Here is a 23,673-nt window from a genome sequence, read left to right on the forward strand (position 1 = left end):
TTTTCACAGAAATTACTCCCTCAACTCTACAGTAATTCGTTTATGTCTGCACAAATCATTTCACACCGGACTGCTTTGTGAACGAATTTCAATACAAAGGGACAATACAAAACAGAGGTTGTGCTAAAAAGTTGTTACTCAAGGATAGATCAGTAAACTGTTCATGATCCAGCTTACAGCCTCCAGAGTGATACTGGATATTGCAGTAATGAAGGTGAGAGCACTTTATTACAGTTCATCGGAGTTGATTTACGGATATAAAGTTTACCAGTTTATTAAGCACCACCCAAAAAAACATAAGGTCTTTATATATTTGTTTACTGTTAGTTGTAACAAGTGTTTCTGTGTAATTCGCTGTGTATGTTGATGACAATGCAAGGGAGAGAGAGAGGGTTTATGGATAATATTTTAATGCACACTTGCACTGTGTTTTATTAAGCTCTTACAGTGATTTTCTAGAGTGAAAACAGACGCTTCATATTTTGTGTGAAGTACAATAAACGTCATAAAACTCATTGGTAAACAGGCTTGTACTAATATAGTGGATAAAAACAAGAAGACAATGTAAGTTATGACCGTAATTAAACTAAACTATACCTGTTCTATCTCCATGCAGCATATATTCACAGTTTCTGACATTATAGTGCGTCCTGACTGAATCCTGACACCAGAGAATCAGCTCTTGAAGCTCCACCCACTGAAACGGCGCGTTTTTGCTCAACCCCAAAAAGTGGCAATTTTAACATGCTATAAAAAATTATCTGTGGGGTATTTTGAGCTAAAACTTCACATACACACTCTGGGGACATCAGAGACTTATTTTACATCTTGTAAAATGGGGCATAATAGGTCCCCTTTAATGGTAGAACTTCTGTTCATCTTTTATCTTGCATTTAACTGCTTTATTTAACTCTTTTACTTTCTGCTGATCATTCTGCAAAAAAGCTGGGGTTTTTTTTTTCATATTTAAATAACATCTCAAATCTTTCTTAATCCATGGTTTGTTATTTGGGTAGATTCTGACATTCTTTGTTTGAACAACAGAATGTACACAGAAATTGACATAGCAGGTTATTGTATCATTCAACAATTCATTGTTTCTACAACAATGAAAAATATTTATTCATATTTGTTCAGTGATATTACACATTTATGCCAGTAAGTGGCTACAAATGAGTCTTTTATGTGACACGAGTGAGTAATTGTATTGATTTGTACCAAAATCAACAAGCTTTATTATACTTTATTTAAATGTGCAAATCTATACTTAGCATCACAGCAATAAAGTAGATCTATTTTTCCTCTGAACTGATGATAACATGACTTTTATCAAGCTATAGATGAACAGTGATTTTGGATTCATATTGCCAAGCATTGCTTGCAAACTTGCTCACTAAACGATAAAAAATTCAAGTTTATTGCTTAGAAATGATTTAAGGTTTAAAAAATATGATTTTCATGTTATTCATTTCCATTCTGGATCGTGATCACCCTTGTGCTTTGGCTTGATGAACCTGCAATAACGCCATAGCGTGTAAGGCAGAGGCGGCTTCTCCACAGGCCTAGTATGCCTTGCCGGTTAGAACAGACTTGTGCTCACAGGCTTGGGAGGGGACACACGGATCACCCTGACAGGTGGATTTAGGGCACAGTTGCATTGCAACACTGGGGAAATCTGTATGTACCCCTTAACCGCCCTTCTGTTGAGGGTGGTGAGGGGCAAAGAGAACTAGGTCTCTTTCTGACGGTAAAAGGTGCCGTCCAGGACTTAGTGAGCTCTTCATGCACCTCCTGGAAGAAAGGAACCGGGGTGCAAGCCGCCCCGAGAAACCAATCATCTAACCTCGAGGGCTCGGGACATGGTGGAGGATTCCATGCAAGCCAGACCCTGTCAGCGGCCCGGGAAAGCATAGCCATCATCTCTGGTTCTGACTCAGACAACACTACCGTTCCCAAAGGAGGACACAGCCGAGTCATCATCCCCAGATGTAGTGATTGACATCTGGTCGTCGGGGGGAGGCCCAAAGGATATGGCTGGTACACACCTTTGAGATGGCCCAGCGCATTCCTCGGGCAGCTCCACTGGCTGCGGAACACAAGGAGAAGCCCTCACCATGATCCTCAAGTCACCCATGCTACTGCCCAAAGCAATCCTCTGAGGAGGATTAGATTGATTCAGAGGCATGGGAACTCGACCGCAACTCCGAGATGGTCATCTTCCCGCAGTGGGTGCATGACTGATCCAGGAAAGCCACCTCAGTGTGCTAAGTGCTCAGACATAAGGCAGTGATCGTGACCATCCATCGGTGCCAAGTAATGACCACATCCAGAAACACACGGGTGGAATGTCATCTTTAAAAAGAAAACACTGCTTGTAGATTAGAGCAGGAACAAACGAACCGCTCGACTCTGAAGTGAACAGCTTGCACCTGCTGCTCATTTATACCCATGCTGCTAGGCGTGGCAGTCAGATGCAAATATCGCATGCCAATGTGCATTGGCTCGTTTAGTTAACACTCAAAGTAGATTGGTCTCTCTAGTGAGATTCCAATTCGTCGGTCACAAATGTAGAACGTGACTGAAAAGGAACCAGAATTGTTATAACTTTTGTGTTCCACGTCCATATAAATAACCTTGTTTTAGGCATGTTGGTTCAGATGAATCTCTGGCCCTTATGAAACCATAAGTTATTTTCATTGTATTTCATTATGTTAAATGTTTTTGAGAGCAGCTCTGTTTTTTCAAACGTTTGATACTTATAAATACAAGTCTGTGTGATTGTTTAATGTCACTTGATAACCAAACGACTTCCATTTTATGGAAGACAAATTGTATGGACAAAAAAAAAAAAAACACATTGAGAAATTTCTCAAAATGTGGTTATAGGATTTTAATTTTTGAGTGAACTGTCCTTTTAAGTCATTAACAATTCCTGTGTGTTTTAAATCTCTGTCAGTGGGATGGTGTCGGGTCAATCCCTGGTTTCTCAAAGTCTCCTAAAGGTGCTGAGATGTTGTGGCACCCATCTGTAGTGAAGCCCTATCTCACACTGTTAGCTGAGAGCTCAAACCCAGCCACACTAGAGGGCTCTGCCGGGTCACTCCAGAATCTCTCCGCAGGAAACTGGAAGGTGTGTAATTGTGTTCTACAACCCACACAAGACCAGGTGTTACAGTCTAAATCTGTCCCTTTACTTGTTTAAACAAAAAATTAACCACATTAAAACTAAATGTCAGATGCATCATTTGAAAGCCTGTTTTTGCCTCAGAGTAGAAAATAGGAAATAATGTCACAACTGCGAGATACAAAGTCACATTGTGAGATATATAAAGATTTGAGATGTAATGATATGTGGTACGTGATGTGAGGTCACATTGTGAGATATACAGCTGCATTTACCTTTTTTACTCTGAGAAACAGGATCTTTACAACAGGATCTTGTTTTCATTTTGTTTTTGTTTAGAGATATGCAATTTTGAATTTTTTTTTATGTTTATTGCTTAAATAGCATAACTGTGTGTAGAGTCTGTAGATGGCCCACATTTTGCTTATAGTGTTGTTTATTTTGCAAACATAAAATAAATGTAAAACAAATATAATGTAGTGAAAATAAAAAGTCCAAAGTCCAAATCACACATATAAATCAAAAGAATGGCTTCAGCAAAGAAAGATTAATGTTTTGAAATGGCTCAACCAGAGCCCAGTGAATCCAATAGATAATCTGTGAGGGCACCTGAAGAGGGCTGTGTACAGGAGATGCCCTCACAATTTCACAGATATAGAACATTTTTGCAAGCAAGAGTGGAAAAATATTCCTAAGTCAAGATGTGCCAATTAAGCTGATCCAACTCCTATCCAAACATACTGGGTGCTGTAATAAAAGCAAAGGGTGCTTCAAGTATAATTTTAAGGGTGTGCAGACTTATGCAGTTAATTATTCTAAATTTTTAGAAGAATTTTTTTTTTTTTTTTTTTTTTTCTAAAATGTTGTAATTGGCATTTTTACATTAAACATGCAAAAGTTGTCATGCGATTTATCTATTTTTCATGTTTTACATTATAAATACGTCTCAGGTTACGTATGTAACTTGACACGCTATGGGGAACATCACACGTGAACCGATGTCTGAAAGTATATAGGGAAGTATATAAGGAGCGCCTAGAGAATCAGTCAGTATCTTATCATCTGAGGGACTGTTCATCAGGCAGCCCCGGAGCATGGCAAGGAAACACAGAGTCTCGTTCCCTGTTCTCAGGGAACCATGGTTATATACGTAACCTGAGACGTTCCCTTTCGAAAGGGAACTCTACTCTGCATTTGACACGCTATGGGGAACAATATACCCACGCCGCCATGCTTGAGGGGAGTGCATGCCACAATGGCTAGACAAACGTAAAAGCAGTTTCGAAAGAAACGCCAGAGCACCTCACCCTCGGGTCACCGGAGGCTGTCAGTGACAGCATTCCTACGGCCAACAGCCCAAGCTAAACCTCAAAGAGGCCTTCCACAGAAAGCCTACCAAGGCTGCTCCAAGGCTTCTGGGACCAAATCTTCCGAAGAAAGAAGGTCCCTTTAAGGGAATGTGGCTAGGGATCCGAAGGAACCCCAGCCAGCCACTAGACGGGGGACATAGTCACCCCAAATGACACCAGGGAGGCTGACCTGGTCTGACAAAAACCTAGTCTCTGGCCAGCAACCTGTCTGTATACAGAGCCTCAACAACGCATTCTTCAGAGAAGACAGCGAGTAAGAGCGACTGCAGAAAGGCAGTAAGCAACTCAAACCCGAGCATAGAGACGGGCATCCCGGAAAGCAGAACTCAGCTGAGTGCTTTTTACCTTTTTACCTCTTATTAAGGGGAGTAAACTCTGCTCAATCCTAGGATCTACTCAGCGCCTGATTATTTGCACTGAGGAGGCTGTGCGCTAAAGAAACCCTGATAAAGGGGAGCACAAACCAGCCTGGTCTTAAAACGGGAGGCCTCATAGAAGCCTTCAACCAATGACCAGCTTAGGGAGCTAAGCACTATATAGGACAACCCAAACAGTGGAGTACAAAGCTTGACCTAACAGATAGACCATACTGTAGGCACACAATCATGGAGGCCAGGAAGGGGCCTACAACATGACCATAGTTCTACACAGAGTAGAAAACAATACATGATATGCTGCTAAAGTTACAGCCCCAGAAGTGGGAGTGGGAAAATCCAAGGGAGGCCTGTGAGAGCAAGAACCTACCACATGAAAGTAACAGCAGATAAAACTGTAAAGTGCCCACATGAAAGTCTACCTAACACAATCCAACAAACAGTGTACTCAGTAAAAGCACCTTTTACTCTTAAAAGCAAAAGGGAATACAACATACGCCATCAGGACCTAAAGGAGGCCCAAAAAACAGGCCGACAACTTCAGACAGAAACATGGCGTCAGCTCGTGGCAGTGTTTCAGGTTACTAAATCAACTCAACCTGGGCCAACGGCCATCCAGCAGTGTACTCAGTAAAACACCTTTTACTCTTTAAGCGAGAGGAGTACACATTACATACACCAACATGCTCTCAAAGGAGGCCCAGAGGGCCTACTACTTGTAGACACGTGGCGTTAGCTAGTGGCCACTAAAGTTCTAGGAGCAAAATAGAACCAACTTACTTATGAGATAGCCATTTAGCTCGACTAGAGCTAAAGAAAACCGACACAAACCAACAAGCTATGTACTCAGTAAAAAAACCTTTTACTCTCTAAGCAAGAGGAGTACAACATACGCCATCGCGTCCTAAGGAGACCTCAGGACAGGTCTAAGATTCCAAACAGACACGTGGCATCAGCTCTTGGAAGTGCTACCAAGCTCAAGAGAGCAAATGTAGAAAACCGAACCACCGTAAGGTTTACTAAATAAACTCACCCTGAGAGGCCAGCCACTCAGCAATGTACTCAGTAAAAACACTTTTTACTCTCAAAGTGAGAGGAGTACACAAACATATGCCAACATGTTCTCACAGGAGGCCCAGAAGGCCTACAACTTAAGACACGTGGCATCAGCTAGTGGCTATTATCTCCACACAAGCCATCAGGCCATGCACTCAGTAAAGCACCTTTTACTCTTAAACAAGAGGAGTACACACTCCGCCACAATACTCTGAGAGAGGCCTCAAAGAGGGCCTACTCCTATCTTTTAGCAGAGAAACAAACCAGCACAGAACTGTGCCAACATGCTATTTGAAAGGAGGCCTTAACGGGGCCTACAAACACGTGGCGCCAGCTACTGGTTATAAAGGGGACCAAGCTCAAAGGGGACCAGCTCTTAACCCAACCAACAGTTGTGGGTAACTAGCTTAACACAATCTGAGCTAAGTCTACACATTCCAACAGGCAATGTACCAACTACAATTACAAAAGGCACAATAGCATGCTACCATGGTCTGAAGGAGGCCTAAAAAGGCCTACTACCTCAAACAGACACGGGCATAGACCTGTGGCAGTGCTAAATTAAGTGAGCAAAACTCATGAACATCTACCAGCAACGCTTGTAAAACACAAGCTACCATACTAGAAGGAGGCTCAAACTGATAGAGCCTACAACTCCTACAGTATATGCAATATAGCTGTTGTGGCAGTGATCAAACCAAAGGGAGCTAACAGAACCAAACTGAACGTGAGGTTCCCTACACTCAACCTGAGTGTGCAGTCCATCAGGTGATGCACTCAGTGAAACACCAAACCCAAACGGGGAGTACAAATAGTCACCATGCTCTTAAACAGGTTAAACACAAGCCTACTAATTATGAGAACAGGTGCTAACCTGTGGCAGCACTAGGAGTAAAGCTCACATACGTGTAGGGCAAAACCTAGAACCCAAAGCAAACATAATGCTTTGATATTATACATGCTATCCAGAAAAGGATAAATACTCTCACAAAACAGAAAAACATCTGTACTGAACCCTAGAGAACGGGAGCTAAATAAGCTAGCACCGTAACCTCAAACCTGAATGTTAATTCAAGGGGCTCAGGGGAAAGACAAATTCATAGCATGAATGAGGTTCTAGAAAGTGGGGCCTAGCATACACAGCATAAACTTATCTACGCAAAGATAAGGGCCTACCACCTGAAACAACAGCAACAGGGAGGCTCACAACAGCCTACTACCTCAGCTGTTGTCTTCAGCCATTGCAAGTACACCAACAAGGGGAAATGGGCATATGGCCTAACAGCTCCCTCGGAAGGAGGCCAGAACTAGGAGCTATCCAACCTAACAAGGGATAGTAATACAAAGGGTGATTTATAATGAAAAACACCTAATCCTAGTCCTAGCCTAGGCCGCTAAGCTTCACCTCTGAACTTCACGGAAGAAGAGGAAATAAATAAAGCGAAGCTCAACAAGCAAACAATGTCAGGCGGCCGAGAGGCCGACACTAGACATAGATCTAACTGAAGTGACGAGTGCCAACTTAAACTTACTCTAGCTAAAACCAGAGGAGAAGCTACTCTATAAAATGGTGACTAAGAGGCGGCCATTTTGTGGCCTGTGCAAATTTGAAAAGTTATTTCTCTTTTCTGCCTTTTAATGTGTGTTAATCTGAATCTGTCTGTAGTTTGCAGCATATATTCGCGCAGCGGTCCGTAAGGACAAAGGTTTGCCCATTCTGGTTGAGTTACTGCGCATGGATAATGACAGAGTGGTTTGTTCCATTGCCACAGCACTCAGAAACATGGCCCTGGACGTGAGAAATAAAGAACTGATTGGTGAGAGTGCCATTACCAACTTATAATATTGTACTCATGCATTATTTGTTATCTGTTAACTTTGTTGACATCTGTTTACTTTAATCATGATAGCTGCCACAAATAATTCTTACAGTTCACACAAATATCACATCAAATATGTCAGAAGATTCATAATCCTAATCTTGTGAGTTTGAAGATTCATGTTGTTTCTATCTCAGGAAAATATGCTATGCGGGACCTGGTAAACCGTTTGCCTGGGGAAAACACCAGACTGCTGTCAGATGATACGGTGGCGGCGATCTGCCGAACTCTGTATGAGGTCACCAGAAGAAACATTGAAAATGCTAAAGCCCTGGCAGACACGGGTGGCATTGAAAAACTCGTCAATATCACCAAGGGCAGAAGAGAAAGGTGAGTGACTGGTATGAACACTACACAAATAAATGTTTATTTTGTTCATCTTTGATGTTATCAGTCAGTACTGCACACATGTACAAATCATATACTTTCTTGATCTTCATCTTGTTTTTCACGTGTGTGCTGCAGATACTCTATGAAGGTGGTGAAGGCTGCCACTCAGGTGCTGAACATGCTGTGGCAGTACAGAGACCTGCGAGCCATCTATAAGAAGGTGAGCAGCAGCACAGTGAGGCAACAATTGCTCCACATCAAAGTGTGTGTTTTTATTTTTTCTTGTGTTTGAGCAGGACGGCTGGAATCAGAATGACTTCCTTACTCCTGTGTCAACTCTGGAGAGACAGCGCTTTAAATCACAGACAACAGTACCATCAACCACACTGCAGATGTCCTCTGTGCACCACACAAGTTAGAATCACACCTCACACAAACACACTCAAACACATTAACATTTATATTTAATCATTTTACTCCAGTGCTGATATAGATAAATTAACTAAATTAATAACTATTGATTCTTACAACAGAATGAATCAATACTGAATTTACTTAAGATGGACAATGACACCATTTTCTTTAAGAGTTGCTGTGCAGCCAAAATTATATACCAGTTATTACTGTAAAGCTGCTTTGACACAATCTGCATTGTAAAAAGCGCTATATAAATAGAGGTGACTTGACTTTACTTGACTTAACTTAGTATTGATGGGCCAAATGTTCACAAAAGATGCATCTTTAGCAGTTTCACAAACACATACATTAATGAGCACTGTTGACTGAAGATGAACTTCGGACAGTAGGATGATGGAGATCTTGGTATAATGCACCCCAGAAAAAAAGTTGATTTCCCCCAGATTGAGCTGAAAATTATGTGAAAAATGTTGTGTTTGAAACATTTACAAAGGACTGTTGGAGATAATTTTGATTTTCATCATGATCGGGGGATCAGGACAAACTTAGATTTGACACAAATTGGCAGGGCTTGGCATTTCTGCTCACCAGCCACTGTGGTTAGTGGTTTTCCAAAGTCATTTTCACTGGCCACAATTTTGACATTGAGACCATGGGGAAAAACTACCATATATATATATATATATATATATATATATATATAATGCACAGCATAAATGAGTACACCCCCTCTGAACAAATACAAAAGATGTATTTTCTTTATGATCACTAATACAATTCATGGAAAGATGGCAAAACTAAAATGTAGAATAGGTAAATTAGCCAATTTTGTTTAAATTAAGGATTGCAGAAATGAGTACACCTTAGACTTAATTCAACAAATGTATAATATTCTAGTACTTAGTATGCCCTCCATAATTTTGAATATACTGCACTGACCCTTCTTGGCATGGAGTGTACAAGTTCATGACAAATTGTCACATCTGTCCTGTTTAACTCCTGGATGATGAGCTCCTTAAATGCCCTGATCTTTAATGGGGAGTGTTGCTCAACTCGTCTCTACAGAATCCCCCACAGGTGCTCAAGAGTGTTAAGATTGAGTGCAATACATGTCCACAGAAGGTTTTTCACCTTGGGAGAATGCATATCCTCATTGTCATGTTGAAAAAATGCCCAACAATACAGGGAATGAGGAAAAGGTAACATCTTCTGTTTCAAGTTTGTGTATTAAATTACACGGTGGTGTGGGAATTCATGACAGCATTGATAAAGCACAACTCCCTCACACCTTCAGCACTCATACATCCCTACAGTATATAAGAGCTTTACTACCACTAAACTTTACTGTGGGGACCAGGCACTTCTCACTGTACTCCTCCTCTAGCAACAACATAACATTTTGAATGCTGTTAGATCCAAAATGATTGATTTGGTCTCATGAGACCAGAGTATTGATTCCCAGAATCTATATTTTGTAAGTATGGGCTTTGGAAATGGCTAACTGACTTTGTGCTTTGGCTACAGTAGGTAGTTCCAGTGAGAACAACAACCATGCATGTCATTTCTGCAGGCTGCATCTTACTCTGTGAGATAAGCACTCTTTTCATAGCTTTTGCTGGCTCTGAGACACTCGCTTGGTATTTCTCCTGCACTTTGTCTAGCAAAAAAATCCCTCATCACTAAATGAAAGCTGAAAATGAAGGCCTGATTATTTCAGGGGCCTTTTCACAAGTCCATTGTTTTTGAATTTCTGTGTTACTTTTGCTGTATTTTCACACTTAAAACAATGATTTGGTAATCCTCTTGTACCACTGTCCTCCTTTGTGCTAAGAAAGAAGTCTCCTGACAGTTCTCTCCCAAGTGGTTCCATTGTTGTCAGCATTAAGTCTGAGAATGATTCAGTGGGCTATATAACACTTTTAATTGTCAAGAAATTACTTCTCTTTAAATGTTTTGGTTCAACATACCAGTTGATCAAACATTGCCTTAAACTTACACCAGAAAATCTTTATTTTGTTTTATTTAGTAACTTTTAGGAGGGTGTACTCATTTTTGCTACTTATTTTATCACCTTGATAAGAAAATCTTTTTTTCCTGAATAATTTTGACATGCTTCTTTGGTAATTGATTAAGCAGACTTGCTGGAACATTATATCTCTAAAGAACCCTAACATGTCTTCTAAGTAATTGAGTAATTGCTGACTTTCAGAAGTTTCAGAGGGGGTGTACTCATTTATGCTGTGCATGATATATATATATATATATATATATATCATAATTTGGCAGCAGGTATATTAGGCTGCTGTCACTTTAAGACCTGACGCACAGGTCCATTATAATGCTATACATGCGTTTTCTTTCTCAACTGTTTGCATTTACTTAAAACATAACTGACTGTGTTTACGTGAATACTCACCAAGTTCGCTGTTTTAACATTATTTTCAGTGTATTTGACTGTTTAAGCACAATAAGCAGCGGAAAAAGTACTCAATTTAGTACTGAGAGGCAGCTTTATGTGTGCGCACTATGGGTGTGAGCACAAAATCTGCAGGAATGAGTAAAATTATTCGCAATAAGCGCAATCCCACACCAAAAAATAATCACACGACTGAGATGAGGCGGGTTTGTGTGTCAACTCGCCGTCAGAGAGATGAGAGAGCGAGAAAGTGCTGCTGGTATCGTGTATCAATTCTGCTGAAAATGAGTATTGCAAGCGTTTCAGATATTTCTGTATTGATATGTATCAAAAAATCAACTTTTTAAAAAAAACAAAAAAACACTACATTGCACTTAGTTTATTATTTCAGAAGCTTTTTTAAAAAAAAAAACTACAATTGAAAAATGTATTTTATATATATAAACTTCAACCAGCCGAAGTGGCTAGTAGGAGTTACTGTTACACACCACTGCTGAAATCTACCAACATTTAGCAGCTTGGTGGGTGTTAATGTCAAGCTTCGGCCATGATGATTGCTTATGCGGCTTTGAGCATACTGTGTCCTTATGTGAAATTGCATAATTCATTAATTTATTAAAATTTTCTGCCATTTTAAATTTTCCCAATTTACTTTTCCAAACTCCTCCTATAGGCCATTCATTCAATTCACATGAAACTTGACAAGCATTATCCCTAAAAAGTTATCAAAAGAATTTTCATCCATTTAACCATTTAGTGCATGTTAAACCATTTAGTATGGAAGTTAATTAATGCCAAAAGTGTTTGAAATAAAATGTTGAATTTTCTGTCGAATTTGAACCACTGAATTTGTGGAAGCAAATATGTAAAGCGAAATAAAATGGACCGAAAATTGCCTGTTGAATGTTTTAGGTTGTATTTTTAAACAGACTGAATATGTTGGAAGTGAAATCTGAAAGGTGAATCTGAATCTTTGAATTTTTAAAAATGAAAATGTGGGTGAAATGTTTTGAATTGAAATATCCAAAGCATAAATATACAACCATGTTAAATTTCAGCCCACAAAAATGCAAGTCCTAAAAATACAATGCATTAAAATGCAAGCACGGTTAATGCAATGCACTTTTCTTTTTCTTTTTTTCTTTTTTTTTTTTCCAATTAGTGAAATTCAACAGGCTTTTTATTTCAAAAACATTTGGCATTAATTAACTTCCATAATTTAGTGCCCCGTGTCAGAGTGGGTTTCTTCTGGGTACTCTGGTTTCACCCACAGTCCAGAGACATGCAGGTTAGGTGAATTAGACAGTCAAAATTGCCTATGTGTGATTGTATGTGTGAGAGAGAGCCCTGTGATGGACTGGCCATCTGTCCAGGGTGCTTTCCCCTACCTCTGGCCTAAGAAACTGAGGTAGGCTCCAGTCCTATTACTTAGAAGGTGGTTTAAGAAATAAAGAGAGAGAGAGAGAAACTATTTAACAGGTACAATCTGACATATTTCCTAGATCTGGTCCATTATGACTAATATGGACACTTTACTATACCATGAGGCCAAGGGAGAGGATTTGTGAATTGAAGTGAAGCGAAGCAACTAACAACTTTTTAGCAGTCATGAAGTCTACTTATTCAAAATTAAAGCTGCAAGCAGCAATGAAAGGGCCCTTGCACCCATGCCTCCACCACCCGGTGGCTTTAGGAAAACAGAGCACGGTGGGCAATATGCATTTAAGTATATAAATATAGGTTGACCATGTCAGTCATTTGTATTTGCCACCCACACTACCTGCTATCAGCTGGTGGCGCTATGACTATAACTAAATTTTGCCATGTAGATGTCTTCAGGCCAGGGCACTTATCAAACATGTGAAGTTTAAGGCAGATTGGACATTGTATGCTTGTGTTACAACCTCCTGTTTCATGACGATAGTAGCATGCTTGAGGACTCAGCTAAGTGTTGCTAGCATGTTTTAGAATGTTTGTAGCATGTTTAGTACTCAATTGCATATTTTAGTATGTTGCTAATAGTGCATCACAGTGTTAAACACGCCACTTCCTGTTGCCAGTGGGTGTTCAGGGCATGACTCTTCTCAAACATGTGAAGTTTGGGGAAGATTGGACATTGTATGCCTGAGTGAAAACAACTTCCTGTTTCATGGCATTAATCGCATACATTAGCTCTTAGCCAAGTGTTGCATGATTTAACATGTTTCTAGCATGGCATATTTAAATGTCTTTCTGGAAGTGAATTACAGTGTAAAGCATGCCATTTCCTGTTTCCTGGAGGTAGCGCTATGACTAACTGAATATTTGCATGTAGAGGTATTCAGGCCAGGACGCTTATCGAACGTGTGAAGTGTGGGGCAGGTTGTACATTGTATTCCTGACTTACAACAGCTTCCTGTTTCATGGCGAAACATCAGGCTTTGTCAGGCCGCCACGGACACACCATTCAACGAAAACTCAAGATCTTTGCAATTTAACATCACTAAGGCCTTATGATTAGACTGATCAAATATGATGTTGTTCTGGTTAAATCTCAATGAGGAGTTAATCACAGTGTAAAACATGACATTCCCTGTTTCCTGCAGGTGGCGTTGTGAATGTAACTGAATATTGGCATGTAGATGTCTTCAGGCCAGGATTCTAATAAAACGTGAAGTTTGGGGCAGATCGGACATTGTATGCCCGAGTTACAACAACTTCCTGTTTCATGGCGAAACATCGAATTTTGTCAGGCTGCCACGGACAAAGCCTTCAACGAAAACTCAAGATCTTTGCAATTTAACGTCGCAAAGGCCTTTAGATTAGACTGACCATATATAGTTGTTTATCTGAGAAAATCTCTGGGAGGAGCTTGTTAAAGTACAACGTATGGAAATGGCAAAAACTGCAAAAATTTTGCAGAAAAATTTAAAAATATCTCACTTCCTGGTGGGTTTTCAGATTTTGCTTCTGGGGACTTTTTTTGTTACATGCATCTACCAAATTTCATACTTGTAAGTGAAACGTTTTGGGAACTGTATATTTTAGCCTAGAGTTTTCACTTCACAATGATGTAAAAATCATTCTGCCTACTCGTACGCATAAAACAATGTATTGATTTAAAATTTCTAAGACACTTTTTGTTTAGACAGGCTATATGCAAAGAGGCGTGAATCTTCATGAATAATGCTGTGATTCACACCTGAGGAGATTAAGACCCTGCCTCTAATGAGCCACATAATGAGCCATTCAGTGAGGAATGTGACTGAGTGAACGTCTCCGTTACGACTGTAACCTTAGTTCCCTGAAGAGGGAACGAGACGCTGCATCGAGATGATGCTTTGGGAACGCTCCGCGTGATGTCGTTATAAAGCACACGTGAAATCAGTCCGATGGTGTGACGAGACGTCAGAAGCGGGGTCCACTAGATAGTGCGCACAAACTCTTTCTGCGCTTAATAAGGCCAAAGGAGTATAGGCTACTTTGAAAGGCTCGTGCGTTCAAGAGATGGAGCAGGACGTGGAAAATGAAGTAAGGCCTATACCCGCGCCTTAAGACAACTTTTTATTTCCTCTCACACACGGCACAGAGAAACAAATTTCTAATAAAGCGACCAAACTGCCTGTCAAGTGATAGACAAAACTGACAATGACTTTTTAACTGAAATGAAAGGCAATGTGTATAAACATTCACAGCCACTACAGAAAACCACACAAAATATAGAAGAAAATGAATAAAAACATTTTGGATTATAAAATATATAGGCCTATATAAATAATATAGATATGCATTTCACATGTCGGCAAATCAAATTAAATCGGCTAAATTGCCTGTGCGAGCAAGCTTTAACTCTACAGCGCAACATCGATGCACCGAAAAACAATCAAAAATTAATTTACAGAATTAAATTATAACAGAATATACCGTTCTAATAAATAAAAATATTAATAAAAAAATGAAATAGTCAATCAAGTCACAAGTGCAAAATGCCTAAAGTGCAGGGGAACATATAGGCCTATTCAAAACACAAGCCACAAATAGTTAAATTAGATAACCCAGAGTGATCAATAAATAAATTAAAATTATTAAATTAAAATAATGAAAGTATAGCCAGAATTGTCAACTTTGTCTTTTTAACTGCAATGACAATATATTGTTTATAAACATTAAACTGGAGTGGCAGTCTTTTTAGCATTCACAGCATCCAAAAATCAAATTAGAACCGGCTGAAATGTTTTGAAATCACTTTTCTCCTACCTGATTGGGAAAAAAAATCCAGTCAGATTCTTTCTTTTCACATTTTTTTATTTATAGCATTATCATAATAGGCTGTATATTAACTTATTGGGAGAAAACTGGTAGGTCTATGTAAAATCAGATATTGAGCACCCCCATATCTCGTCTCATAACACCTCTGCGAAGATTCGACTGTGAGATTGGTAGTCGAATCGGGCTCCTCCTATCGAAGCTACGAATCGTCGACTATTCAGGGTCACCCCTACCCTCAGCTATCCACTTACTCATCCTCTGCTTAGATGCTGGGGACCCCTTTCTAGGAGACCCAAAACAAATGAACAACTGTTCCGCCTTGCGCCACAGGGCAGCTCAGTGGACATAAGCATCCAACGCCTGAACTGGGCACAGCAGATTATTTCGTTCCTGGTCTGGATCCCCGAAGGGAGGAGAACAGAAGGCTTGCAGCACAATAGATCTAGCCACATTAGTGGGGACCTTAGGGATGTAACCTGGTCTGGGATGAAGAAAAGCCTTTATTTTGCAAATTCCAAGCACGGTGGGGCAACCGACAAAGCTTAGAGATCTCCTATCCTTTTAAGAGAAGTAATAGCAAGGAGGAACAATGTCTTCAGAGTCAGAAACTTGACTGGAACCTCCTCAATAGGCTCAAAAGGAGCTAGGGAAAGGCCTTGGAGCACCATGGCCAAATCCCATGCCAGTGCCCTAGTGCGTACTGCAGGCCTCAGGGTGCCATGGAGAAAACATGTCACTAGAGGGTATCTCCCTAGAGACATACCACCTATAGGTATGTGGCAGGCCGCTATGACCGCCACATAGAACTTCAAAGTAGATGGGGATAACCCTACAGTGAATCGCTCCTGCAGGAGCTCCAACACTGTAACAACAGGGCGTCTGCACCATAGCATTCAGTCCGAGAGGAGCCGGATGCGTGAGGGAAAACCAGAGTGGACAGTGAGACGTCTCTTGAGACGCAAACAGATCCACTTGTGCCCGGCTGAACACCCTCCATATCTGCTCCACCACATCGGGGTGGAGCCTCCATTCCACGGGCCGCAGAGTGGATGCGAGCGCAAACCCCCCTGGTGATTTATGTAGGCGACCACTGATGTATTGTCTGACCGGACAAGAACATGGTGGCCCCTGAGTTTTGGGAGGAAATTCTTGAGAGCAAGAAAGACAGCCAACATTTCCAGGCGATTGATGTGCCAGGAGAGATGGTGTCCCCTCCACAGATCCTGAGTTGAGTGACCATCTAAGATCGCCCCCAACCCATGAGAGAAGCATCCGTCATTAGCATCTTGCGACGACAAGGAGCTCCCAGCACGGGCCCTTGAGATAGGAACCAGGGTTTCTTCCACATAGCCAAGGCACGTAAGCATTGCCGCGTGACCTTGATCATGCGAAAAGGATTTCCCCTACACTGGTACACTGCACTGGTAGTGTACACTGCACTGGTACACTCCCCTACACTGGTAGCGTCAGGACTTCTTCCCCACAGCCTTCTTGGCGATAATGATGGCCCTCAGGTCTGTCTTACCCCTCGAAGGCTGCGGCTGAGAGCGTCCCCCCGATCCCCCTTGTTTCTGGGGGGGAGCTCGGGTGGCAACGCTCTGTTTTTGAGTGGCACGGTGTTGTGAGGAGCTGGCTTTAGATGTTTGGGGCTGCTCCCGCTCAGCAGCCCCGGAGACTTGAGAGCGATAGGGGAGGAGCTTCTGGAACACTGCCGCCTGCTTACTGGCCTCCTGAAACCTCTCAACAACAGTGTTTACTGCGAAGAGGCCAGGGGGCGCAAGCGGGGCGTCCATAAGGAAGTTCTTATACTTATCTTTTATGGCACTCAGATTCAACCATAAGTGCCTCTCCGTGGCCACCGGGGCTGCCATAGTTTTTTTCTTGTTTGTTTTTTTTTGTTTTTGTTTTTGTTTTGTTTTTTGGGGAATATACAAAGAAAACAACAATATTAATGAATCTATACATTCCTTTTTTTTCTATTGACAACTCCTAAGAGTGGACACAAAAATGAACAATCACAACCCTCAGTGAGCCCTAAATCCCCACCCACCCCCAAGAAGGAGAATAAAACTTAAGTACATTTTCAGAAAAAAAAAAAAAAATAAGACTATGAAACAGAAGAATAAACAAATGACTCCATAGAATAATTAAAAATATATATATATTACAAATCAACAAAAATAAGTGCCATATTTTTGACAAAATAAAAGTAGAGGACCCCAGTTTTTATAAAATTTTTCAGTGGAACCTCTTAACGCAGACTTAATTTTTTCAATATATAGAAAAGACAACAAATCTTCTAACCATGAAAAAGGAGGAGGAGATTTAGAAGACTTCCAGTGTAGTAGAATTTGTCTGCGAGCTATCAATGAGGCAAAGGCAAGAACATTAACATACTTTTTTGTGTTTTTATTTAAAACCGATGGGACACCAAAAATAGCAATCAGAGGGCATGGTTCAAGGGAAATATTCAAAACTTTAGAAAAAGTATCAAAAAAGGAATACCAAAAATCTTCCAGCTTTGAACAAGAAAAATACATATGGGTATGATCAGCAGCAGCTAGAGAACACCTATTGCAAGTGGCATCCACACCCGGAAATAGCTTACTTAATTTGAGGTTTGTAAAATGAATTCTATGAAAAACTTTAAATTGAATCAGACTCAGTCTGGCACAGGATGAAGAAGAGTTAACCTTGCCTGCAGCTAATTCCCACCATTCCAAATCCAAACTACATCCGAGTTCTTCTTCCCATTGATGTTTAAAACGAGAGGATGACGGCAAAACATAAGGAAGAATTAAATTGTATAAAAAGGACATAGAGCAATTTAGAAAAATCATACTGATATAATAGATCAGGGGAATGCGAAATATTTACTCCCAGGTAACGAAACTTTGTGGATGATAACTGAAATGGGAACACCCCAGCTGGAATTTGTTTAGCCAAACTGTTTACTGGGAAACATTCACTTTTATTTATATTAAGTTTGTATCCAGAAAAGGATCCAAAGGTGTTAAAAATATGCAACAAATCAGAGACTGAACCGACAGGGTTTGAAACACAGAGCAGGTCATCAGCACAGAGAGAGACACAATGTTCTATCCCTCCCCTAGTGATACCTGAGAAAAGCAAGGAGTTTTTCAAAGCTATAGAAAGATTATTAAGAAGCTGCCTGTCAATTTCAATGTTGGAATTAACCAGGTCTTGTAATTTTTGTTTTTTTTGCTTGTACTTATAACCAGTGTATGAAATAATATGACCTCGGATTACTACTTTGAATGTTTCCCATAATAAAGAGGGAGAAACGGACTCTGACTTATTAGTCTCAATAAATACATCAATATTATTACTGATATAATCGCAGAATTGTTCATCTGATAATAATACTGAATCACAACTGAACTACAGAACTACAACTGACTTCCAGCCACAACCTTAGATGAAATCAACTGAAGATAAAAGAAGACATTAAATCTCTCAAGATCTCAACAGAGGATGATTAAACAACTCCATAAACAGCATTACCAGCTTCACTTATTATTACTAACCAGATTGTCTTTATTTCTGTCATGCATCTAAGGAAGTTCTTATTGAGAATTAACAGAGGTTAAGATGTTTTACTGAAAATGTTTCATATGAAGTCACCATTATAGTGATCATTGTTTGCTGTAGTTGGGCTATTGACCTTAGTTTTGTTTCTAAGGCACCTTTGTTAAAAGCCAAAAGAAGTGAGATCTAGTCATGATGGCTGCTTATTGATGATGTAATTATCATTTAGTGGTCTGATTCGCTAATCTTTTCCAGAGTTTAATCTCTCATTGTTTGTGTGATGTGTTATTACTCGCATTAGTAATATATTACTTGTGTTATTCTCACATTATTGATTATAACAGCCCTGTGATGCTACAGCATGAGATCCTGCAGTGCTGTGACAATAAGATAATTTGAATGAGTTTAAAAACACTGTGAACAGGAAGTTTTGAACATCTGTTCATCTAGACACAGTGGATGAATCTCAACAATGGTGACAATCAACATAAAGCTTCATGCCACAATGCATGATGGGAGCCACCATAGTACAAAACTCATCCATGGCTCCCAGCATGCATTGCGGCATGAATAAATTATGCAGCTGAATTGACTTACTACGTTCCTTTATTCTTCTTAATTTGCTTTTATTTTGCTGTTGATTTGTTGTGACTTTAGCTCATTTTATGTTCAGAGTTGTTCAGTTTATCTGAATTTGTTGAATTTCACCTTTGTTGAAATTCAAATGCTGATTCTTTACACTGTTTTGCTGGGCAGGCATTTTGCAGTATGACGTAGTGGGCATTCAGTTCCCCATAGTATTGGCCGATGAAGCAGCATCGAGTTTCTACAAAAGGGATGACTTGGTTACGCATGTAACCTTGGTTCCCTGAGTGGGAACAAGTGCTGGGTAGCGTTGCCATACTCCATCATGCCTGCTGCATCTTAATCAGAGAAAAATACATCAGAGTATGTGATGATCCAGCTGCCCTTTTATGGGGCTGGTGACGCAAAGTCATTTGAGGTCATCAGCAGCCAGTGGGGTTGGCTTCTTTGTACACAAGCTTCAGACACTGTCCTGCCAGAGGCGTTCCCCATAGCGTTACCTGATGGACGTAGTGTCTCGTTGTTCTCAGGGAACAAAGGTTACAACAAAGGTTCATTTGTGCTCTGTGTTGCACTGTCAGTATATTTGAATTAAACTTACTTGTCACTTTTAAGATATGAGTTTAAAATTTCTGTTTACCAGAAAGGAGTTTTATCAGTGTACAAAAACACAAATGTTGTGTGTACCCTTTTGAGCGATATGATAGAATAATAATAAGAATAATATAGAACATAGAAAACTTTCAAAATAAAAAAGGGGCCTAAGAAAAAGAAAAAAAAGAGCTGTAAATGATCACTTCACACTTCTTTGAAACTGACCTATGTCATTTAGTAGTAGTAGTAGTAGTAGTAGTAGTATTTTTTTCTGGAAACATATAAATGAATTAATTTTAGTGATGTTGTTCATTTGCGCATATAATTATATTAATGCATATTGTGATCGCTTATTCATTTTTACATTTTCATAAACAATGTTGAATTAATTGAATTACTGGATTTTACCATGGTTAAGGCGTTTCAGCTGCTTTGTGCCTAAGAACACCTTGTACCTAAATCATTGTAGCCTCTCATAATTGTTTCATTTTAAACATATTTTTTGCTTTAAAAGAGCAAAATATCAATGTTAATATTACCTCATTCACAATTTACATGATCTCAATATTGGGTTAATTATGTGACATCCCAATTTAAGTTGTGAACTGTTGTTTTCGTAGTGGGTAGCACATCATCATCTCCTGCCATGCTGGACATCAAAGAACACTCTGATAATCAGAAGACTCAAACTATGCAGTGCTATAATTACCAAGGAGAAAAGGACATTGATAAAAGCAAATATATAGGTATGAGAACTTCCTTTAACAGGTTGTTAATTGATTTTTGTTGTTAACCCAATTTTACTGTTCATAATGATTTTCTTTTGAAATTCTATTGTAAAGTAATCTGGTCTCCAAATCTAAAAACTGACTGGATGCTGTTTCTAAAAATGAGCTACATGAATCCACCTAATTCCAAGTTGATTTTATTTAAGGGTCTGCAAAAGCCTCTCAGTATTACATTGGGCCATATACTTCCCTAAGCAGAGAGGGGTCAAGACAAGAACAGGTGAGACAGCTTAACTGGACACTCAGCCACTCAGCTCATAGAGAGAAAGCATGCTCTGTTCCAAAACACAGTGTCTTGTCTACTAAGAACGCATTATCTTTCTTCACCTACTTTTCATGTAATACTATGAGTGTAAATGACTAAAATAGACTGTTTCACCTGATATGAATCTCACAAAAATGTCCAGGTCACATTTCACCCTAAATTATTATTATTATTATTATTATTATTATTATTATTATTATTATTATGTCCAGTAAACTTTTTATTGTTACATTTTCATGACAAATAAGCTTATTTTCATCAACAACAAAAAATTCCCATTACTGCAATGCACCTTGACAGTGTACATTTTTATTGTAATTTTCATTAAATCTTGATTTTTGTAAAACAGTAGATAATTTGGACTATAATTTCATATACTGCACTACAAAATTATTATTGAAACCAGTTAAAAACACAAGTCTTAATTGTTTTAAAACATTTTTTAAATTTTTTTTTTTTAATTTAATTTTTTAAAACTTTATGAAAAGTATAATTTCTTATGTAGGTTATTATACCTTATGTAGAGTGTGTAAATTCGTTCACTAATAATAACCCCATTTGGGTTAACATGCCGCCATACAAGGTAGCTGCCTATGTACATGGCAGCTCTCAAGGGTTTTTGAAACAGAGTTCTTTTGTAGAATGCCCTGTAGGTTGTCTGTGAATGATTCAAACAAAATTTGCCGAAAGGCAGAATAAATAAGACCCTGATTGTTCTGTTTGTTTGCAGGTGTATCATGCCAATGAAATAGGCCACAGAAACTATGACACTTACCGCACATACCTGCATTCACCACATGCCTATGAGGGCTCATGTCTGGAAAAGATGGTGCACTATTTTCCCACTGATTACAGCCAGACACATGGCTTTAAAACCAGAAGCAAGTATGTGGAGTTTTACTCTTCTACCAGGAGATCATCGCACTACAATGAACATTACCAAGGATCCCCCGATTCATGGGTATAGAGACCCAGCTTACAGGCTAACACAGAAATGGATGTTGGAATACATTGTTTTTAAAAAGATGTGAGTAATGGATGTAAAGCTGATGAACGTGATTTAGAATGTCTGTCAGAATGTGTGTTAGGGTTAATGGAAATGAAAATTACTCATGAACTCTGTATGTAGAGGGCTGGAGAGATGTTGTATAGATTTGAACTCAGTGTAGATTTTAGATGATTGTTCTTATTGAAAACTTTAGCAAGTGAGGAAAAAGCTGAGGGATTCTTACAAACTTGGAGCACTTGACCATAAACTACAATTTGTCAAAACAATAAATAAATGATCATAATGATTAATATGAAGGATTTAATTCATACAGAACATTGTACTGGTACCTGTTGTTGATATTGTGAATGTTATGGAGTCTTGTACATATCTTTCATTTTATTTTAGATTGAGTGGGGTAAAAAACTGCTGCATGGTCTATGCTTTACTACACTGGTAAAAAAAAAAAAAAAAAGTTGTGCCATGTTTTTATATAGGTGTTTTTTATTTGTTTTATTTTATTTGTTTTTATTTGTTTCTTTTTTTATGGTGTTGTGTTATTATGAGTAGACACAAAATATGAACTTAATGTGTATGGCTGTGTTTACACTTGGCATTAATATGCGACCTGTATCCAGATTTTGTTCACATACACATTGAAAAGATCACACATTGTGATCTGTCGACACATTGAAAAGACAGTGTAATCTGTGTGTTCCGGTCCAGAGGTAGTAGAGGACGCATTGTGATCAGATCTCAGTGTTCTGTAAGTGCAATCTAGCCATCATATCTGCATTCACTGCTCGACATCACACAAAACACTGCCCACCATAATTATGCCCACTGCTCTCTCCAGTAGCTTTGCCATAACATGAAATGCTCAGCATATGTTTGCAGACTGTTTTTTAAAGAAATGCTAGGATTTCACATGAAGAGAAAGAACGGCGTAATTTATAAATTTATCAAATCAAGGGAACTAATTAGTATGTCGTGTGCACGATTTAGTAAATCTAGGGAATAAATAAGTATATCATGCGCACGATTTATAAATCGAGGGAACGACTTAGTAAAGCGTGCGCACGATTTAGCCTACTATTTTTTTTCCTGCATATCATGCATCCGTATATAGTATGGCTGTGAATATATGCCTGTGTTTCTAGACACATGCCTGTTTTCCCTTTCCCTTTGGGTTTAAATATTCAATTCACCTTTTTGTATTGTTTGTATAGCACGTTTCACAATACATATCATTTCAAAGCAGCTTTTTTGTCCAAATTATGTAATTTCAGAAATGTACATATACAAATCACGTTAATTGTTAGCTAACAATGTATAGCTAACAATGTATTAATTTAAACAATATATTAATTTAAGGCAGAAAAAATGAGCTTATTGAAGTAATGAATACATGTTAACAATGAATAGGATATATAGCAAAATTTCGAATGGTGCATGTTGATCCAGACTTTGCGTCATCTGAAGTCCTCGCAGGGGTTGAGGTCATCTCTTCACAAGTGTTGAGGCATATGAAGTCTTCATAAAAGGCTGGATCCAAACTGGAGCTGATGTACTCTAGTCACCTCGGGATGGGCATCCAGAAATAAAACAGAAAAGCAAATGGAGAATTATTAGCCTAGCTGCTGTTCATAACATTAAGCAAAGATAGTCATGTGCAGTTGATCTGATATA

The 23,673-nt window shown here is 39.2% G+C and overlaps 1 protein-coding gene across 17 annotated transcripts in view; it reads left to right on the forward strand.

The window, feature by feature from the left end:
- The window catches only part of LOC127518793 (plakophilin-4-like), a 263,494-nt gene extending 240,250 nt beyond the window's left edge, over window positions 1-23,244 (forward strand). For all 17 annotated transcript variants that reach the window (XM_051905907.1, XM_051905908.1, XM_051905905.1 and 14 more), the window contains 8 exons: window positions 2,957-3,130; window positions 7,591-7,741; window positions 7,942-8,134; window positions 8,270-8,354; window positions 8,431-8,548; window positions 20,564-20,689; window positions 20,878-20,951; window positions 21,727-23,244. In XM_051905907.1, coding sequence (XP_051761867.1) covers window positions 2,957-3,130; window positions 7,591-7,741; window positions 7,942-8,134; window positions 8,270-8,354; window positions 8,431-8,548; window positions 20,564-20,689; window positions 20,878-20,951; window positions 21,727-21,963 — 1,158 coding nt within the window. In that variant the 3' untranslated portion in view covers window positions 21,964-23,244. The remainder of the gene's footprint in view (window positions 1-2,956; window positions 3,131-7,590; window positions 7,742-7,941; window positions 8,135-8,269; window positions 8,355-8,430; window positions 8,549-20,563; window positions 20,690-20,877; window positions 20,952-21,726) is intronic.
- Window positions 23,245-23,673: the final 429 nt, after the last annotated feature.

Source organism: Ctenopharyngodon idella, chromosome 9, assembly GCF_019924925.1.
Source record: "Ctenopharyngodon idella isolate HZGC_01 chromosome 9, HZGC01, whole genome shotgun sequence".
Taxonomy (NCBI): Eukaryota; Metazoa; Chordata; class Actinopteri; order Cypriniformes; family Xenocyprididae; genus Ctenopharyngodon; species Ctenopharyngodon idella.